This window comes from Micromys minutus, assembly GCF_963924665.1.
Source record: "Micromys minutus genome assembly, chromosome: 11".
NCBI classification, from domain to species: Eukaryota; Metazoa; Chordata; class Mammalia; order Rodentia; family Muridae; genus Micromys; species Micromys minutus.
Genome location: NC_137980.1, coordinates 54,694,447 through 54,715,827, shown reverse-complemented (window position 1 = coordinate 54,715,827; position 21,381 = coordinate 54,694,447). Strand labels below are relative to the sequence as shown.

The 21,381-nt window shown below is 45.5% G+C and overlaps 1 protein-coding gene across 1 annotated transcript; it reads left to right on the top strand.

Annotated features, from left to right (window-relative positions):
* Positions 1-5,873: 5,873 nt before the first annotated feature.
* Positions 5,874-20,864, top strand: TBC1D20 (TBC1 domain family member 20). Its single transcript, XM_080925393.1, has 8 exons — positions 5,874-6,041; positions 9,894-10,079; positions 13,016-13,096; positions 15,410-15,596; positions 15,751-15,852; positions 17,405-17,546; positions 18,254-18,441; positions 18,657-20,864. The coding sequence occupies exons 1-8, from the start codon at positions 5,975-5,977 to the stop codon at positions 18,910-18,912; spliced, it is 1,209 nt and encodes a 402-aa protein (XP_080781519.1). The 5' UTR covers positions 5,874-5,974; the 3' UTR covers positions 18,913-20,864.
* The last annotated feature ends 517 nt before the right edge of the window (positions 20,865-21,381 follow it).

Genomic DNA, 21,381 nt, shown 5'->3' with positions numbered 1-21,381 from the left:
TGCCCCCGCCTCCCAAGTGCTGGCATTAAAGACATGCAGCACCAGCACCTGGCAACTATGCTCTTATTTAGGGAAAAAATGACAGAAGTTGTCTTTCAGTCCAACGCTAATATTTTTTTCTTAGGGGACTTTCAGTTCTTGATTGAGTGGATACAGAACATTATATATATATATATTTACCAGAGAAATTTTGTGTTTTATGATCATTTTTAAAAGGTTTATTTTTAACTGTGTGTGTCAGAATGTGCACATGAATGTGGGTGCCCAAAGTGGATACTAGGAATTAAAATCCGGTCCTTCAAAAAAGCAATATGAGAGCTCCTAGCCAATGAGCCTTCTCTAGCCTCTGTTTTTTGACAGGGTTTTAGCCCTTGCAGAAATCCTATATCAGCCTCCTCAGTGCAAGGATTACAACTGCCCCCATACACCTCACATAATTCTTCTTTTCCAACAGTTGAAAGCAGTTCTGAGTTTGAGGTTTCCTGGCCAGAACAAAAGGAAATCCTGCCGCACAGAGAGCATCTGCAGCCTAGTGGTGTAATGTTTATTGGAGAAGTCATTACATGTGTTTCCACTTTATAACTTAGTTAATACATTATAATTGGTAAAATTGTAAGACATTCAAATGTTAAAAGCTTTCTTTAAAAAGACACCAACAAAAATCAGCCAACTCTAAGAGAATGGGGAGAAGCTAACATAGATCCATCACTGGGTCAGCTGTTGAGAACATGCAGCCATCGTGGAGATGGTGAAGATTGATCTGACCAGCCAGAGTGTCACAATAAAGAACTAGTGATGGTAAAATGTGGGGATGGTAGTGTTGGGAACAGGATAAGTTTAGAAGCACTAAACACTTTCTATGAAAAGTAATGATGGCTAACAATGAAAAATGACTTTGTGCATGTTGTTTTGATATGTTTTATTGTTAACATAGTAGACCTATGTACATGTAACACTGTCTCACTGGTTAAAACATAAACTAAATTTTAATAAATGGATATTTATTTTGAATACATTTTTTCCAACTATTCCAACTGCCAAAATTTCTTGTGCAGGCTACTATCCTGGTGCTTCTGTTACTGCAGCAGCTAACAGTCTCTTATGTTGTCGTCTTCCTTGACTTCAGGTTTGTCCTAAACTTTCTTCTGAGGAGCAGAGGTAGAAGCAGAGAGAGCCAGTGATTTGAGAACTAATGTGAACACAGGTGAAAGATGATGGGAGGGGTCCCTGGCACTGCAAGGGTTACTCCTCCTGTTCTCACTATAAACCACAGCAAGTACTGAATATCTCTTTAAAAAGTTGAAATCATCACCATTCTTTGTCCCTCCACACAAAAGCCCAAAATTGGAGGTTAGGGCAACAGAGTTTTTACTCAACTGAAAGAACACAAAACCACTCCTCAGCAGGAACAGAAATGCCTACTGGGTCTAGAATTCTAGCTGGGAGTGGGGGACTTCACCACACTCTTAAGTCCCAGGGACACAGTGCCTGAAGACTGAGGTGGACTCAGCACAGCACTCTAGACCCTACCAGTGCTAAGCACATAAGCATTGAGTGATATATGCTGATGGCAATACCAAGGACAGAGCCTCTGAAGATGGCGGCACAAGGCTGCAGGGCACAGCAAGAGACACCCACTCAGCGTGCATGTCAGCAATGTCGGAAAAGTTTGAGGCTTGTGCATGGAGTTTGACCTTAGCAACAACAAACTTGGCTGCCCCACCTCAACTCCTGCAACTAAAGGGCTAGCAGAAGGGAAGGCATGCCTAATTACATACCTGAAAATCCTTTTTGAGTTTCTGCTGTCCTACAGGAGATAACCAGCTTTTGCTGACACTTTTTAGACAATGTATGTGTACTTCCAAAAAGAAATCTTGCACAAATTAGACTCTGATGCCACTCACTGAAACTATCAAAGATTAAAGGGTGACAAAAAATTAATGAAAATCAGCCTAAAAAATCAAAGATGTAGAGACACAGTTGGGGTGTAACTTAGTGGTAGTAAACCCTCCCCTCTCCAAATTCATAACTACCAGGACACTTAGAAGACTTTTCAATGCTGTCTGTAACCTTGTGTTTTTCCACCCATTCACTTTGTTTTGGAAATGACTGAGACTCCTTATATATGAATAACTGCCTAGGCCAATGGCTTTAGCTCTGTTGCTGACTAGCTCGTATCACAATAATCCTGTGTATTCTATTCTTAGCATGCCACATGCTGGTTTCCTCAGTTTTGTGTATCTGTCTCCTCAAGTTTGGGGCAAAATCTCTCGCTCCCGTACCTGACTTTTCCTCCCCAACTCCTTTCTCTACCAGGTGTCCCACCTTTTCATCTTGCCTCAGCTCATTGGCCAATTTGTGTTTTATTGACAGGTGATGCTTCTATTCAGCATAAGAGATTATCTCTATTTTGTAGCCAGATTTGATTCTCTGGATGCACATGAAGGGAGGAAAGGACCAACTTTCCAGATTATCATTTGACCTCCATTTTTTATGTGTCCACACATCCTGTACACATTAACCAGCCAAATAAGGTTGTGCACACCTTTAATTCCAGTTTCTGGGCAGAGGCCACACAGTGAGACCCTGTCTCAATAAGTAAAATAAATTTTAGGGGTTGGCTTAATGGTTTGCACTTGTTGCTCCTGCAGAGGACCCCTGTTCGTTCCCAGCATCATATGTAAGGTAGTAATCTCAGTTCTAGGGGACCCTTTTCTTGCCTCTGAGGATTCTTGCACATATGTGGTGCACATTAACATACAGGCAAATACATGTAAGTAAAGGAATACCTTACAAAAAACACTAAACATTTAGAGAACATTAAAGAAATTGATACATAGCACTAGGTATATCACATTTAAGCATATCAGTTGCTTACATTGCTATAATATTTCTATTCTACTTTGATACCTGATGCCAAGTGCTTTTACCCAACTGAACCATCATCACTCCTCCTTCCTGAATCTTAAGAATCCTCTCTCCAGGAGTGTTCCACTCAAAGGAAATATCTATGTAACCGTCACTCTGAGCAGCAACTTTGCACTTAACCATCTTTCCCTTTCCTCTTTGAGAGCCAGACGCTTCCTCTGTTAACAGTGGTAGAGAGCAGGCCTTAGTCTCAGAATGATCACAAAGTCTGGCCCTTGTGTTATGGTACTAGGCAGGAGAGGACGCACGGAAGGCAGGATCCAGAACCCGGCTGCCTCGCTGACCGGCACAGGCATATGTACTATGACCCAGATTGTTTAAGCAGGTTATTCCCTGGTGGGATGACCTGTTTTTCATGTTTCCAAGTAGGATGGATGACAATTCTCTCTAAGCATGAAGCATCCTTGTTTCTCAGTGATGGTATAGAACAAAGATGAGTCAGGCCAAAGTTCCGTGTTAGCATTTATTTACAACAGAAAAATCTAGGGCCTTGCTGTGCTCTCCATTCCTTGGGTGTCAATATCACTGGATTATGGAATCTATGTAAATGTAATAAAACAAAACTTCTTAGGAAGTTTTGTATAATTTGAGGCCACTGATGTAGCTCGGTGCTTGTCTAGCATTCTTGAAGTCCTGAATTTCAAGAGCTAGTACCCCATAAACTGGACGTGGTAGCAGTACTGTAATTCTAGCACTCAGGAGGATCGAGGGTCCATCTTCAGTCAGCCAGATCAAGGCTGGCAAGTCTCCAATATAAGAAAGACGGCAGAGAAATGGCTCGTGGGTAAGTGTAGTAGCTGAGTTGGGTTTGGTTCCCAGGACTCATTGAAGCTGAGAACCTTCTCTGACCTTGTCCCCTGACTTCCACATGTTTGTCACATCATTCTGTGCCCACACATACACACACTAATAAATAAATGCAAATAAAAGTATTTTGTGTATGAATGCGTAGCTTGCATATATTTATGTTCACCACATTCATGCCTGGAGACCAGAACAGACCATTAGATCCTCTGGAACTGGAGTTAGACAGCTGTGAGCTTCCATGTAGATACCAGAAATTGAATCCTCAGCAAAAGCAACAAGTACTGCTGTGTCGTCTGTTCCACCACCACCATCCTGCCCATATTGTTATTTATTTGACAGTTAAACCATGTAGTCCTGACTGGCCTGAACTCCTGGGGATCTATTTGCCTCTGCTTTGAGAGTGTTGAGATTAAAGGCCTGTGCCACCATGCCTGGCTATTAACATTATACTTGTGTTTCAGTGGCAAATGTGTATTTGGATGATTTAGACTTCGTGTTTTTAAGTTGTAACCTTAAGCTATATTAATACAGTTAGAAGATTTCATTAGGGCCCTGAACAGAGCTTGGTGGTAGAACAGTTGCCTAACATGGGCAAGGCCCTGAACTCATCCTCCAAACACAAAGGGAGTAAATAAAAACCAACCAACCTTACTCCCTTTTGGCCAGAACCTACTTTTAGCAATTTAACAAATTGTCAAAACAGAGATATCTGATACATGGTCTCTAGGACCTTTAGAAAATACTGAAATAGGCCCTGTTTAGTAAAGAATGGCCCCAAAATGTTACCATGGCAAAAGTGGGAGTGACTGCAGTGTTGGTGTTGGCATTGTTGCAAACAACATATTTGCTGTGAGAATGTGTATCTGTTGAGTGTGTTAAGTACTCTGGGGCTCTAAGCTGGGTTTCCTAAAGTAAAGGAAATGATTTTAGACAAAGGAGGACAAAGAGGAAAGAACCTGGGTTAGCCCCACTCCATTCAAGAAGTTCATTGTGGAAACAGCCTGAGCTGCTGGAGCACAGCCCTATGAGTTAATTCATGGCTTACTAGGTTACTAGGTGTAGAAAAAGAAAAGACCTCCATATCGCACAATGCTCTCATAGTGCATGCAGGTATGGTGTCTTGGCTCCAAAAGAAACATTTCTATATTAAGCTCAGTCTGGGCCACATGTGCTAGATAAGTGCTCTGCCACTGTGCCACACAGACTAGAAATGACACTTTAAAATAATTTTAAACATCAGTTGAAATTAAGGAAGAGTTTGGGAATTTCTAAGTTTATTTCAGAGTAATCGATCCTTTTTGCTCATGAAAATTCCTTAGGAGACGTCTTTAATTGTGGAAGTGTGTGTGTGTGTGTGTGTGTGTGTGTGTGTGTGTGTGTGTGTGTGTGTAGAGCTAGAGGACAACCTCAGGAATGCCCATCCACATTCTTTGGACTGACCAGACTGGCTGGCTAGGGATCCTCTGGAAAAAAAGTCTTGGAATAAAAGTGTGACCCTTGGAATCTGAGCTACAGAGAAGGTACATGGAACCAGGAGGAGCCTACACTTAAAGAAGGGAAAAACAAAAACCAGTGGCAGTGAGGCGGTTGGAGGGTTTAATCAAACAACTACTCATGAGAGCATCCTCGCTGGGGATCTGGGAGGTGAGGCAATCTTTGGGGATGACCTATCTAAGGGACGACCCTAAGGTGTCACTGAGCTTGAATGTGTGAGTGTGCGTCGTTAGAAAGACCGTAGGTGAAGAGCTCAAAGGCCTGAACCGCTCCGTTTTGATCAAAGGATCACTCTTCGCACAACTCAGTGAGAGAACATTACTATCTCCATGAACAGCCACTCCTCCCCGGAGATGTCCCAGCTAAACTCCGGGAGCCAAGTAAGCGAATATCTGCGCATAACCGTGGATCTTGGCAGTGTCCTGCTTCGTGGATTCAATATTTTATTTTCATAACTATTTCACGAATAAAAGCAAAAGCAGTGGCAAAACTATGATCCAGCACGCACGCGCGTACAGCGGCCTCCGCTCCGAAGCTTTCCGCTGTCAAACCGCATGCGTGCGCCCTGGCCCCGCCCAGACCCAAATGGCAGGTCACGTGGGGGCGTGGCCGCCTGCGCGCCTGCGCGTCGCAGGCCGACGGCGACTAGCCTGCCCCGGCTGAACTGGGGTTAGGTCCGCGGTGGGAGCCGCACCTCAGGCTCCGCCGCCTGCCGGGGCTCGGGCTGGGGCCCGGGCCCCCGGGGATGGCTCTCCGGCCCTCACAGGGCGACGGCTCTGCCGGCCGCTGGGACCGCGGCGCGGGGAAGGCAGGTACGGAGAACTGAGGGCTGGGGTGACGAGTGAGGGCCGCGCAGCGGCCGGGACCTGAGGGGGGCGGCGGCGGATGAGGAAGAGCCGGGCCTCACCCAGGCCGCCGCCAGCCACGTCCGCAGAGCCGCCCGCCGGCGCTGGGCCGCTGCCCGAGCTCCGGCCTCCACTCAGCACTCGTGACCGTAAAATTCCCCTTGCACGCGCACACACAAACTCAAGGAAAGTCGCCACTGTCCAATTCCAGAAACTCCGGTCGGCGAGCTCTCCTCCCCACACTTCCCTGTTCAGCTACTTTTTGGCCCTTTCCTGGTTGTGCTAAAAGCAATGCTGTTTTCCATACTCGTTTCTGCGAAATCTTGGCTTTATTGTGCATGTGTTCAGGAATACATTTTCCGTATGGTGTGGTAGTTGGTGAAAATTCCTGCATCAGGTGAGCTAATCCATTTCCTGTCCTCAGACAGGTGATGCGCATATGAGAACGGACCCTGTTATCCGCCCACGTCTAGGTTTCTGTTATTTCTCTTTTCTCATCTGATACTGGTCACAATTGAGGCTCAGTCTCAGAGCTACTTTCCTGAGCTTTTTGGTATTTCTAACACCCTTTGCTGATGTCTGTGCCACATCTGTCTTTATGGCATAATAGCCAGTGTCCCAAGTGACATGAGTCTTGTGACCTGTTGCAGTGCAGCTGTGTCAAAACCTCTGGCCCTTGAGCTAGTGTGGATGGAAAGGAAATTTAGAGGATCTTTCTTAGTTGAGATAGGTCTTAAATATATTGGAGAATTGGTGACCAAATTACCAATTGTAAGAGTCTTCCTTTGTAGAACTCGAGGTGGATTGGTTTGCTCCCTTTGCCCCCTCCCCCTTCAGTAAAGAATTCTTTCTTTGAAGAGGGCAGGAAATACTAGAAGGTCGATCAAGGACCCCGAGCTATATGGCCAGGGACAGTTTACAGTTACTTTCAGTCAGGATCTTGATAATTTATCCTGGAATTTACCATCTTTCTGCCTCCGTCTATCTTTATGTTAGTACTAATTTCTTGTTTGGTTATGTTTTATAGAAATGAATTAGTACTATGAAAGGGCACTTGGATATATTTTCCTTTAACAGGAATTTTACTACAAATGTAATACTTTTTGTGGTTCACTGTCCATGTCTTAAATACAGACATGATGCTCAAACATCTTTTTTCTTTTTCTTTCTTTCTTTCTTTTCTTTCCTTTTCTTTCCTTTCCTTTCTTTCTTTTTGGTTTCTAAAGACAGTGTCTTACTGTGTAGTACTGGGTATCCTTGAACTCTGTAGATCAGGTTGGCCTCTTAGAGATCTGCCTGCACCTCTTCTGCCTCTCTGCACCACCACCTTGGCCCCCTTTATTTACTTACTCAGGCTGGCCTTGAACTTACTCTGTAGCAGAGGGTTGCTTTGCATCTTCTGCCTCCACCCTGACGTACAGTGGTGCACTGCCACACCTGTTGGTGCTATTATCTTTTTTGTCTATATTGTTCCAGGAAATGTGCTGTGGAAGCAAGCACAGTGCTAATGTTTTTTGGAAACAGGGTCTCAATTTGTGGCCTTGACTGGCCTGGAGTTCCTGGTATAGACCAGACTGCCTCAAGAGAGCTTTACAGCTCTTCACAGTCTTTAAAGTCTTTACAGCGTTGTAGTCTTTAACCCAAACCAAAATAATATTTCTGTAAAATGCTTGCACTGCCTGAGCACCATGCTTTTAATCCCAGTGCACAGGGAACAGAGACAGGCAGATGTCTGAGTCTAAGGCCAGCTAGGTCTACATCGTGAGTTTCAGCTACACAGCGAGACCCTGTGTGAGAAATAAGGTCGTGAGTAGGGCTGTACCTCAGCAGCCAGTTACTTGTGTTATTTGAGGCCTGTGGGAGGGTTATCCTCTAATACCAGGAGGGAGAAGAGGAAGGTCTGCTTCGATGGCCTTTATTAAAGTGAGCATGTTAGGGACAGGGGGTTAGGTCAGGACTGATTTGCCATGTACAAGGAAGGCCCTAACCACCCCCAGTGCCATGCAAAAGTCAATGGAAAACAGGAGGCCATTATCAGTTCTTCTCTTTGGTTGACTTATTTTTTTAGGTATCTGGGGTTTATGTATAGAAATTGTCATGTTTTGTAAAAGTTCTAGAACAGTCATGTTATTTATCATGGTGATAGTAGCCAAGTCCTCATCCTGTAGATTGGAGGAATTCGCAAGCTCTCGGCTTGGAGTATATCATGTACCACTCCTCCTGAATAGCTTTCTGGGAAAACTATGGGAACGGGCAGAAATGAGTTTTTCTCATATAGTGAAGGGTCAACAAAACTTGGAAATGTCAGCTTCCCTCGGGCAGTGTTTGGGACTGTCGCCTGAGTGCTCCTCCCTGTGGTGTGAGGTGGAAGAGTACTCACTCCAGACGTTTCACATTCACTACTTATATTTTACTCATTGTTGGAACTAACTCAATTCCTGCTCAGTTTCCTGTTCAGCCTGTACTGTTGAGGACATGAAACACACTCAGCTCCTGTAGGGTACTTTCATAGTGTGCATGTGCATTAAGTTCATCCCCAGCACTTTAAGAAAAAAAAATTCTCTTGGAAGGCGTGCAGCCTTGTCTTCAAAGGATGTAGCCCTGCCAAGAAAGCCCACATTGCCTGCAGGAAGAACCCAGCCTGAGAGTTAGGCTCCCCCACTTCAGTCATAACTTCATCTGTTCTCTCTGTGTCTGAGCCTTCCTGTTTCTTGGTCGGTCATGGTGTTTTGCTTACATAACAATTCTTTGCTCACACCCTTTCCTCTACTAGGAATGCTTTGCCTTTGACACTCTTAAAAGTGTCAAAGGATACCCAGTACTACACAGTAAAACACTGTCTTTAGAAACCAAAAAGAAAGAAAGAGAGCCATCTCTTCAGCCCTGACCTTGAGCCTCCACCCCCTTTTACTTTTTTCTTTCCTTCTTCCTTCCTATTCCCCTCCCCCTCTCCCCCCCATTCTCCTACCACCATTTCCTCCCCCTCTCTCAGGCTTTCTCTATGTAGTCCTGGCCATCTTTGAACTCAGATCTGCCTGTCTCTCTCTGACTCTTGGGTGGAGGAATTAATTAACCTTAAACTCACATTCTCCTGATTGTGGTGGTACACCCCAGGCATGTTTTGTGCACTGCTAGGATGGGAGGGAGGGAGAGAGGGAAGGAGGGTGCAGCTGAAGCAAGGCCTTGATATCTCAGAAACATTTGGCTGGGAGGTCCTTTACTGAGGGAAGACCCTGAATTTTTATTTCTAGGTAAAGCAAGCATTTAACATCTATCCTGAGCCAGTCTTAAGAGTAAAGAGAACAGTTTGAATTTACTCTGAGCAGTTATACTCAGAGTCTAGACACCAGGAAGATCTCAGACACTGGTCCCCCTCTGTTACTAGGGACTGTAACAAACAAACAAACTAACTAACTAACTAAATAAATAAATAAAAATTTAAAAGGTTGTTTTTCTTCAGTGTTAAGGGTTAAACCCAAGACCTTTGGTTTGCTAGGCAGGTCCTGTATCGCCGATTTCAACAGCCTTAGGAAAGCACTTAGATTAAGATATCTATGCGTTGTGAAGTTTGAACAGAAAAGCATTGACAGTGGCTGGTACTCACTGTTATTTCCTAAAACTTTAATTTTTTGTTACTTACATGGGTTGTGACCAAAGTGTTTTACACATTATGTGCTAAGTATGTGTAGGTTTTGTAAAGAAGCAAGCATGAGGGCCAAACTGTCTAAGAGAAGGTACCCCAGACCAAGCTAGGAGATGGGGACTCTAAGCAGAAAAGTACACAGGAATGTACCACACACTGTTTGTTTGTTTCTCCAGACTTCAATGCCAAAAGAAAAAAGAAGGTGGCGGAGATACACCAGGCTCTGAACAGTGATCCCACCGATGTGGCTGCCCTCCGACGAATGGCTATCAGTGAGGGAGGGCTCCTGACTGACGAGATCAGGTGCCAAGTATGGCCTAAGCTCCTCAATGTCAACACCAGTGAGCCACCGCCTGTGTCAAGTAAGGAGCAGAATCCTGAGGTGGGGAGCTTCAACTAGGGATTAAGATTCTGTCTAGCTAGCGGAGTTTATTTTTTTTAAAAAGGATTTTCTTATGTGGCTGGGAAGATGGCTCAGAGAACCTGGGTTCAGTTCCCAGCACATTGACTGTCCCCTCTGACCTCTGGCAGCATTAGAGAGAGAAGTGCTGAGGTTCCTTGGAGTTCCAGAATTCTTTAATTCTGCTAGAAGCTGTTGGTTAATGACTTTGAAAGCCACGCAGTGATGGGAGACCTGGAAAAGCACTGAGAGCAAGTGTTCCAGAACACCAGCTCCATTGCCTACCCTCCACCTCTGCTTTCCTGTTAATGTGGCGGTGGTTGTATGTTGGGTGTTCCGGGACCTCTCAGTCATTTGTCAAATCTTGGTGCCCTGGTTTGCACAGTGGATGCTGGGTTGCTACATGTTACTGTGCTTGTTGTGGATTAGAGACTGGCTGCCTCAATGCAGTGGGCTTTGTGTTAGGGGAGTCAGGTGTTTTGCCCTGGGAAGTCACTCTTCTCTCACATCCCACACTGCTCGGCTGATACTGAGATGAGGAAAGTGTGTGGGGGCGTGGATATGGGTCGGAGGTGGGTTCCTCTGATAGCTCTGTGTGTGAGGAGTGAGGAAAATCAACTTACACAGTACTTGGCTTGGGATAAGGAAAATGCATGCTTGTATTTGTAAGTTGATAAGAACATTTACTTAGCATGTACAAGGTTCAATCCTAGCAGTGCACAAAACATGCCTGGGGTGTACCACCACAATCAGGAGAATGTGAGTTTAAGGTTAATTAATTCCTCCACCCAAGAGAGAGACAGGCAGATCTGAGTTCAAAGACGGCCAGGACTACATAGAGAAAGCCTGAGAGAGGGGGAGGAAATGGTGGTAGGAGAATGGGGGGGAGAGGGGGAGGGGGATAGGAAGGAAGAAGGAAAGAAAAAAGTAAAAGGGGGTGGAGGCTCAAGGTCAGGGCTGAAGAGATGGCTCTCTTCCACATGATGCAGGTGCAAGAATCAGCACTCACCTGGAAGGTAGCAGATTTCTGTAACTCCACTTCTAGTTCCAGGGGATCTGACACCCTCTTCTGTATATGCAGTGTACAGATGTGAGCAGACAAAAATCCCATTCACCTCAGATAAAAAGAAGTCTTTTTGGTTTTGTTTTGTTTTACGAGATTGGGCTTTACTGTCCTGGAACTTGCTTTGTAGACCAGATTGGCACAGAGATCTAACTTGAGCACTGGGATTGAAGGTGTGCACTACCACTGCCGGGCCAAAACTAAATCTTAAAACCCAAAAGAGTTCAAGGTCATACTTGATGCATGATAGTAGGGATGGGGGGTGTATATATACTTCTAAGGTTCAGTGTGATTGTTTTCAGTTGTCCATTTCTTTATTTTTTTATTTCTTTACTGTGAGTGCTCTACTGCATGTATACCTGCATAATAGAAGAGGGCATCAGATGCCTTATAGATGGTTGTGAGTCACCATGTGGTTGCTGGGAGTTGAACTCAGGACCTCTGGAAGAGCAGCCAGTGCTCTTAACCACTGAGCCATCCCTCCAGCCCCTGTGATGTTTTAACATGCAGTTGCTCATTAACACTTAGCAGTTTTACTCCAGAGCCACTCCCATGCCCATGTCCTCAGATGCTCAAGGCCCCATGTAAGAGCTGCAGTGCTGTATGCTGAACACACACTATCACGTTCCTCTTTCTAGTCACTCCTCATGACTGAGAGGTACACATGGTCAGGAACAGTCTCACTTTACAGATGTGGGCAGGTCCTTGTGAGGACAGTGGCAGGCTACAGTTGCCCAGACCTCTTGACCTTTTGCCCCTCCTCCATCCTTCCTCACATTGCTCAGGACAGTCTCTTAGCTCTCTGTGTTCATCAGACGTATGTGAAACAGCTGTGTTTAGAACTTACCTCAGCAGTTAACAGTACTGGCTGCTCTTCCAGAGGTCCCGAGTTCGAGTCCCAGCAACCACATGGTGACTCACAACCTGTAATGGGATCTTATGCCCTCTTCTGGTGTGTCTGAAAACAGCTACAGTGTATTTAAAATAAATAATTCTTTTTTTTTTTTTTAAATATGGAACGCTTTACGAATTTGCGTGTCATCCTTGCGCAGGGGCCATGCTAATCTTCTCTGTATCGTTCCAATTTTAGTATATGTGCTGCCGAAGCGAGCACAAATAATTCTTTAAAAAAAAAAAGAACTTATCTGTTAAATGTGTCTTTACTGGATTTTTATTTTCAGTGGCAGTGGGGATCAAATCCTAGCTCCCCCCTTTCGTACTTCCCATCCCTTTTTTGTTTTTCATTCCTTTTTAAAAATTTTTTGGGATGGGGTCTTGTTGGTAGTCTAGGTTAGCTTCAAACCTGAGGCAGTTCCCCTCCAATAGTCACCCAGGGACAGGGATTGTATTACCAGTGTAAGCCAGCTCTGTACGTGACTGTGTAGCTAGAATTCTATGTGTACATATTTTTTTAAGATTTATTTTATGTGTATGAGCACACTGTAGCTGTCTTCAGACACACCAGAAGAGGACATAGGATCCCATTACAGATGGTTGTGAGCCACCATGTGGTTGCTGAGATTTGAACTCAGGACCTCTGGAAGAGCAGTCAGTGCTCTTAACCACTGAGCCATCTCTCAAGACTCCAGATGTTATATTTTAAGTCATGTTCTCTTGAGGAAAAGGCTGCTCTGTGTGTCCTTTAGGTCTCAACTATCATTCCAAGATGAAGTTTCTGTTGCTTTTTTACTTGCTTTGTGGTGTTAAGTCTAAACTCTGGGCATCAACCTTGCTAGGTTAGCTATCTAAAACTGAACACATTAGAAACCCAGAACTCCTTGTCTGGCTTCCCAGACCTCTTTACAATAACACCATGTTCCTCTTCCTCCCAATAGGGAAGGATCTTCGAGACATGAGCAAGGACTACCAGCAAGTGCTGCTGGATGTCAGGCGGTCTCTTCGGCGCTTCCCTCCTGGTGAGCAGATCTCCTGACTTCCCACATCTGGAATATGCTTTCTGTCTCTTCACACTTTCCTTCCTGTGTTGGTGCTTGCCAAGGTTTGGGGAGTTTCCCAGCAACCAGAGACATACACATGCAGACATACCCTGCTCTGAGGCATACAAGGGGTACCCTCACTGTGGATTCCTCTGGCCCAGAGGTACCAAGTAAAAGAAGAAGCTCTTTCGTCCTTGTCTGCCCTTGTGTCCTGGAGGAACTTTGTAGTGATTGGCAGGGCCAGGGATTGACTTTGGAGAGTGGGTTGGTTTGAAATTGCTCCTTCATGGGAACTATTAATGCCTTTATTGGTGAGTGTTGTCTTTTTTTTCCCTTAATTTAACTATTATATATGAGTACACTGTAGCTGTCTTCAGACATACCAGAAGAGGGCATCAGATCCCATTACAGATGGTTGTGAGCCACCATGTGGTTGCTGGAATTTGAACTCAGGACCACTGGGAGAGCACTCATTGCTCTTAACCACTCTCCAGCCCATTTATTTGTTTGTTTGTTTGTTTGTTTGTTTTGGTGAGTGTTGTCTTATGTGTGTGGTTACTGGGTTTCTTTTCCTGCATGCTCACGGAGTATGTTTTTGAAATTGCCTCTTGCTTTCCAGGACAAGGAAAATGACTATGCTTTCTGTTTTCATAATGGAGGGAAATGGGCAGCAAAACTTATCTGTATAATGTAGCTTTCTTCCCCCTTGTAAGTTTACCTTGACTGTCAAAGAGATATGGGATCTTCTAACTCTCTTGCCACACCTAGCTGAAGCAAGCTCTGGTTGGGACACGTATGTTACAGGCCTTCTTCCCTACTTGGGATCTTTGCTCTCGGGATGTTCCTGAGGCTCACACAGGCTGGTAGCCAGTCAGTCTTCTGGATAGGATGCAACATATCCCATGACCTAGTCCTCTTTCCTACCCTGCTAGTCCAGTTGAGGTGGTTGATGGAGGGCAACTGCTGCTCTGTTTTCCTCTGCATCGTTGCTGGTAAGCTCTCGCAACACCAGGCAGTTGAGCCTGTGAGTTCACACTCTGCTGTAGATCATCCTGTGGACATCTTTGTGAGAAGGCCACCCACCGTCTGTCAGTTTTCCACAGGGTCATGTATGGCAGTCAGTGTGCAGCTCTCGGCTCATTCTTTGATTTTTCATAAGCCAAGACTGCTGAGCAGTAAAGACCACATACTTCTCAGTGACCACTTTCTCTATTTCATACATTAGCAAGAACTGGCATTTTCTGGATCAATTTTTAGTAGAGGAATTGGGACAGATTATGACAACCATCTAACCACTAGCAGCTTTGGTTTTTTTAGTGCTGTGTTTTTAACTCCCTTACTAGAGCATTGAGGTTCAAGTTCACTTTCAGATCTGGGATTGTCCAGCCTTCTTGCCTTTGGGTGTCTTGATCTTGGTATATGGCCATCTCCTCTTTGAGCTCTGGCTTTAGGTAGAGCAGGTTCATAATTCTTCACCAAAACAGATGCTCTAAAGATGTTTACTGCTGTGATTTACTGGCCCTGGACTCCAGAGAGGGGTCTCAATCGGGTACTCCTGTTTACAGTTGCAGCTAGAAATTGAACCACTTAGAATACTGGCTATAGCTTAGAGAAGAATATAATTTCATTCCATGAAGAAAGGCCAAGTCTGTAGATACTTTTCTGCTGATCTTGCAGATTCACACTTTGCCACATTAGTTGCCTGTTTCTTTCTTTCCATACATGTACACATAATTTTGTTTCTGAACTGTTTAAGGGTAAACAGCCATCACAGTACCCTATTGTTCAAAATATCTAATCCATAGAAAAATTTATCTTTCACCATTTATCTATTTTCATCAGAAATAATTTACTAATTATTTTTATCAGAAAAAGAAACACAGATTCTTGGATTTCTGCTCAAGCCTCTTTTGAACCTCCTTTAATGTCAGCAGTTTCTTTGTGTACATTGCAAGCCAGTTACTGTCACTTCCTGCTTCTGTTGCTGTTGTGTGGTGTTTGCTCATGAGGGTTAGGGTCACGTCTGTGATGCCGGTGACAGGAGATCACTGAAGTGCAGAGCTTGTGGAGGCATATATGCTGGTCTTCCCTATGATTGATCATAATTTTTCCCACATGCCCTACTGTGTGGCTTTTCCTGGGCTGGGTGTCATCAGCAGTGTGTAGATTTTGCAAGGCAAGGCCAACTTGTTTGTAATTTATTGTCTGTCACTAGACACTTCCCTGGAAAGCATTGCTTGCCTAATCTGTCTTAGGTTCCTTTGCCAATGCCAATGCACCTCCTCTCCCCAGGCATGCCAGATGAGCAGAGAGAAGGGCTCCAGGAAGAGCTAATCGATATCATCCTCCTCATCTTGGATCGAAACCCTCAGCTCCACTACTACCAGGGCTACCATGACATCGTGGTCACTTTTCTGCTGGTGGTGGGCGAGAGGCTGGCAACATCCCTGGTAGAAAAATTGTCTACCCACCACCTCAGGTACCTGTGCATCTGGTCTCATGCCAGGATGGGTGTCACTCCCCCAGCCTCCTAGGTCAGATAGATGTCTGAATAGTTGGAGCCCACTCATTTACCATCCCTAAGCTCAGTATTGGATCTGACCACTTGCATTGACTGAATTGTCTTCCCATAGGGATTTCATGGATCCCACAATGGACAACACCAAGCACATCCTAAATTATCTGATGCCCATCATTGACCAAGTGAACCCAGAACTCCATGACTTCATGCAGAGGTGAGTCTACATTTGTGTATGCTGGACACACATGGCAGCCCTGCTTCTCTTTTGACTTTCTGTTTCTTTACAAACCTAGCGTTTGGGATGATAGTTGAGGGCTTTAGGAGCTTGTATTTAGTGGGTAGGTCATAAATTCTTAGAAGACTCAGGAGAAAGCTACATGTGGTGCCTCCTGCCCGTGATGAAGCGCTTGGAAGGTAGAGACAGAGGATCAAGAGTTCAAGGCCAGGGACTAAAGAGATGGCTCAGTAGTTAAGGGCCCTTGCTGCTCTTAAAGAGGAACAGAGTTATGACTGTAACTCCAACTCTAGGGAATTCAACACCTTCCAACACCTAGTTTCCCTAGGCACCTATAGACACACGCACACAGTAACATACAAATACACATACATATGCAGAAAAAATCCAGTTTTACTTTCCTGCAAGTTTTTCTTTTTTAAGATGGGGTCTCACTATATAGTTTTGGCCAGATTGGAACTCAAAGATCTCTGACTTCTCAGTACTGGATTAAAGGCATGTGCTACCACACCCAATGGTAAAAATAAATCTTTACAAAATAATGCAAAGAATTCTAGGCCAGCCTTGGTTCTGTAATGACTTTGAAGCCAATGGAGATGAGGGGTGCGGGGAACAAGCTGGTAGTGGTGGTGTTGGACAATGACAGAACAGGTATACCTCTTGAGTTCCAGGCCAGCCTGGTCTAGATACTGAGTTCCAAGCCAGTCAAGGCTACATAGTGAAACCCTGTCTCAAGAACAATAGCAACAAAATAATTCTTTTAAAGTAAAAACAAAAAAACAGAAGGGGATAGGAAAATGGGTTAGCAGTTAGGACTGCTTACTGCTCTTGAGGAAGACCTGGGTTCAGTTCAAAGCAGCGATATCAGGTGGCTCACAACTGTTCTTAACTGTAGTTCCAATGTCCAACACCCTCTGGCCTGTGCAAGTACTTGTGTGGTATGCATAAGCTCACACAGCTGCACACACACATATATAAAGATAATAAATAAATCATTTTTTAAAGATTTACTTTTATTTACTTCTATTGCCTCTGTGCCTGGTGCTCAAGGAGGAGATCACAATGCTTTGAAAGCGGCTGCTCCTTGTTCTCAGGTTGGTTGTGCATAAGAAAAGTACCCAGGAAGATGAGGCAGCACTCTAGTGAGCGCCTTCCCTCATCCTCAAAGTGCTTTTTTGGTTTGGTTTGGTTTTTGAGAAAGTGTAGCCTCGGCTGTCCTGGAACTCACTGTGTAGGCCAGGCTGGTCTTGAACTCAGAGATCCATTTGCCTCTGCCTGCCACCCCTCCCCCCATCAGGGAATACAGGTTTCTTCACTACCTGGCTTCGTGGTACATTTTCAATATTTTGTGTTTTTTTTTTTTTTTTTTCTTTTTAAGAAAATTCTGAGTTCCCAAGTGGCATAATTTCCCAAGAAAGATGTATGTTTTCCAAATACTTCTTTCTCATCAGCTCTTAACAAAAGAACAAAGAAAGCTCAGAGAATGATGAGCTGGCAGGAGACCTAACATTTGGATTTCCTTTGTTCCTAGTGCTGAGGTGGGGACCATCTTTGCCCTCAGCTGGCTTATCACCTGGTTTGGGCACGTCCTGTTGGACTTCAGGCACGTTGTGAGGTTATACGACTTCTTCCTGGCCTGCCACCCACTCATGCCCATTTACTTTGCAGCTGTGGTAGGTACATACTGGGAGGCAGTGACTAGGTTCGCTGTTAACCCATCCAGTTTGATCAGTATTCTTGAAGGGGACAGTAGAACCCAGGCTGGTGGCCCATTCCCTAGTCTGAAAATTGTTAGGAAATGTTGGTTAAACAACTGTCCTTACTTCAATACTTCAGACTCTTCAGAGTGCCATGTGACTCTCAGTGACTACTGACATCTCCTGGAACTCTAGCTAGTAGACACCATTATGGACACAGCTGGTGGTTCTGTGTGTCTGCCAGAGGCAGGCCTGGTGTTGGGCTTAAAAGCATAATGGCTTGTGGAAGAGTGTGGGGTTCATGCTCCGAAGGGCTGAGTGGAGAGAATGGCCCTTTAGCAGCTGTAAACTTGAGCACTGCTGTCAGGAGGATGTCTAAGGGAACCAAGATGGCTCTGTCGGGCTTTTCTGAGGCTCCTCAGAATCTCCTGGGACCCTTTTCCTTCTAAAAGAATGTCAGTTTATTTCAAGACTTGTCAGAGGACTTAACGAGAATTGGGTACCATCTTTTTACATAGGTGGAATGAGACACAGCATTTGTCAAACTTTCGGGCTGAGTGCTTGTCTGTATCTAAGACACGTGTGAGAGAGAGAGAGAGAGAGAGAGAGAGAGAGAGTGTGTCAGTGTGTCAGTGTCCAGGTCATGCACCTCTGGTGTCTGATTCAAAGCCTGCCTTCACCAGATCGTGCTGTACCGGGAGCAGGAAGTGCTGGACTGTGACTGTGACATGGCCTCTGTCCACCACCTGCTGTCCCAGATTCCTCAGGACCTGCCCTATGAGACACTCATCAGCAGAGCAGGAGACCTCTTTGTTCAGTTTCCCCCTTCTGAACTTGCAAGGGAGGCGGCTGCTCAGCAGGAGGCTGAGAGGTGAGGTGGGCCAGGTGCTGCTGTTGCTGTTGCTGCAGTGGGGCAGTTGGAAATCAGACCATCCCTGGATAGTCGACTTGTCTGGAGGGTACGGGGTTCCACACTGCCGCAGATTCTTCTCTGCAGGCCATATAGATCTTTACCAGCAGAGCATCCTGAGCAATGGCCTGCTTGGTGTCTTCTGCATCTCTGCTACCTTCTGCTTCCTTCCACAGAACGGCAGCCTCGACTTTCAAAGACTTTGAGCTGGCATCGACTCAGCAAAGGCCAGACATGGTGCTGCGGCAGCGGTTTCGGGGACTTTTGAGGCCTGAGGCTCGAACTAAAGATGTCCTGACCAAACCAAGGACCAATCGCTTTGTAAAACTGGCAGTGATGGGGCTCACAGTAGCCCTTGGAGCAGCAGCACTAGCAGTGGTGAAGAGTGCCCTGGAGTGGGCCCCTAAATTCCAGCTGCAGCTGTTCCCCTAAAAGCTCAAGCAGCCACTTTCTCACCCCCGGCACCAAGCCCTCCCCATTTCCAGAAAGAGGGTGAAGTTGCTGATTAAAGGGGTCCTGTCAGGGTGTTCTGTCTGCCACCCTTGGCAGCTTGTCTTTTGGCTTTGGTGGCTAGTGGCAGAAGTGCCTGACACTGGGCTTTCCCAGACCTATGTGCTCTCTGCTCCTGCTGGAAGTGGCTCTGGAGTACCTGGCTACCTGACTCACTGCCTAGGAAGTTGGGCCCAGAGATGCCCTCCTTGCAGCACCACGTGTCTTGAGTATCTTTAGACAAAGGCAGGATGGTCCAGCCTTAGAATGAAATGGAGGGGAGAAAACTCTAGCCTGGGAGCCAGTTGGACCCTCTTAAAAGCAACCCTATTAACTGGTCGAATCAGAGATAGACTTGAGCTGGCTTCTAATTACATTTTTATGATCCCAGCCTAGAGAACACATGCAGAGGAACGTTAATCACCAGGATGGTGTTGTCTGTTATCTCCCTGTTCTTTCTTCTCTATAAGCCACATGACAAAACCTACAAAGACATTTTTAATACTGTTTTTATGATTGTATACAACACCTAACATAGCAAGTACTCTCACTTAAGAAAACAAACAAAAAAAGAACTACTTTGTGTGTACAGGTGCCCACAGAGGCCACAGGTGGGCTGCAGGTTTCCTGGAGTGGGTGCTGGGATCTGAAGCAGCAGTCAGTGCTCTTAACTGCTGAGCCATCCATCTCTCCAGCCTCTTTCATAGTTCCTTCATGGAGAAGCTATCAGAGCAATAAGCTTCTACCAGGTTAACATTTATTCTTTCCTTTTTTGGAGGGGAATGGAACCCAGGGCCTTGCACATGCGAAGCAAGTGTTCTACCACTGAGCAGCCCATGTTTTTAGTTTTTAAGACAGGGTCTACCTAAGTTATCCAGGCTGGCCTTGAGCTTTTGATCCACCTGCCTTGGCTCCCAATTATGTGGGATGACAGGATTGCGCCTGAGATACTCTCCCTGCTGAGTTTGGCCAAAGTTGTTTGTGAACACCCCATACCCACAGTGCCACTTCCTGTCTCACTTCCTTATTTTCTTCTAATTACCCACCTCTGCCTGTCTGTGTTGATCTCCTCAGCTGCTGCTCTCAGGCTGGGGAAGTCCTTGGAAGCTTGCCAGCACATAGACAGGGTTTGGCAGGAACCCCACACCACCAGCCTCGCTTATCCCTGGGCTCCTCCAGGAGAGGTGTACAGGATCCATGGGATCACTCGGTCTTCCTTGGATGGCTTTGTTAAAAGTGAAGCCAGGTGTGTTTTATAGTAACTGGCTTGAAAACAAAAGTGCCTTTTGCTGCTTTAGGGTGTGTAGTGGGAAGCTAGTTTCCTTATCTCTCCGGGGCACTCTTCTCCAGTCCTGCCATGTCCCCACCCCACATGGGTCCCCTGTGCCCATTGTGTTCAGTGGGACACTCTGCGTGCTGGGCAGCCTCCGAAGCCAGAACATACAGGAAGTGTCCAGGCTGAATTACACAAAGCACTTTAAGTCAAGCTGGAGTGGTAAGTCCTTCTCCACACAGGAGCCCTGCCTGGGGTGAGTGATTTACTGGGATTCATTCAGGACAAAGGTTTTCCAGGATCAGAGTGATAAGGTGACAAATACTATCTGTCTACCATGGTGGCAGCTTATCATCTCTGCCTCTGGCCTGCTTGAAGACTGTAGGAAGCGTGCTGGCTGAGGGAGGGGCATAGGCTCAGGGTCCAAGCCACTATTCTGCATCCAAACAAGCAGGTGGCACTGGCTTGTGCTGAGTTGAAGAGTGGTCTCTGCCCATAACAGGACTCCCCTGCCACTGAGAAGAAAGCATTGTCAATTTACCTTCAGGTATTTACTTACTCTGTAAAAAATGTGTAGATGTTTTGTACAGAGCCCCACATGAAATAAACACCCTTATGTGATTCCTAATCACTTGTTTATGTATCATCACTGCTTGCCTGGATTGTGGACCTGGTGAGTTTCAGATACTCACCAGCTTCTGCCCAGGGCCTGTGATCTGTAGACCTGTCGACCTTGGCTGGCAGCACAGTGATCCTTCCCAGTTTCATTTCACATACACTTAGGGCAGAAGTCCTGGTTCTTAGCAACCAGCTAGTTACTTCCCTAGCTTGATACCCAGCTTTAGTGAGAAACAGTTTAGTCAGCACATGAAACAAAGGTCCAGTGACCTCAAGTTACCTTTGGAGTTCAGAGTTTTGTTTAGGATATGACAAGGGCCTATCTGCCTTCAGTCTTTTTTTTTTTTTGCTGTGTCCCCAGGCAGCTGCATTGTCCCTGATAGGCAGAGGCAGCCACAGCACCCTGGGTTGTTTCTTTGGCAGATGGAAAAAGCACCAGACTGGAGCTGCAGCCAGGTGCAGAGTGAATCTGCAAGCCTTCAGCCTTTCAAGGAAAGCACTAGATTAGGTTCGGACTTCAG

Excerpts from the sequence above, each read along its gene's own strand:
- TBC1D20 (XM_080925393.1), top strand. The coding sequence starts at position 5,975 with ATGGCTCTCCGGCCCTCACAGGGCGACGGCTCTGCCGGCCGCTGGGAC. Across the intron at positions 13,097-15,409 it reads TCTTCGGCGCTTCCCTCCTG|GCATGCCAGATGAGCAGAGA; the intron begins GTGAGCAGATCT and ends TCCTCTCCCCAG. Across the intron at positions 18,442-18,656 it reads GCTCAGCAGGAGGCTGAGAG|AACGGCAGCCTCGACTTTCA; the intron begins GTGAGGTGGGCC and ends TTCCTTCCACAG.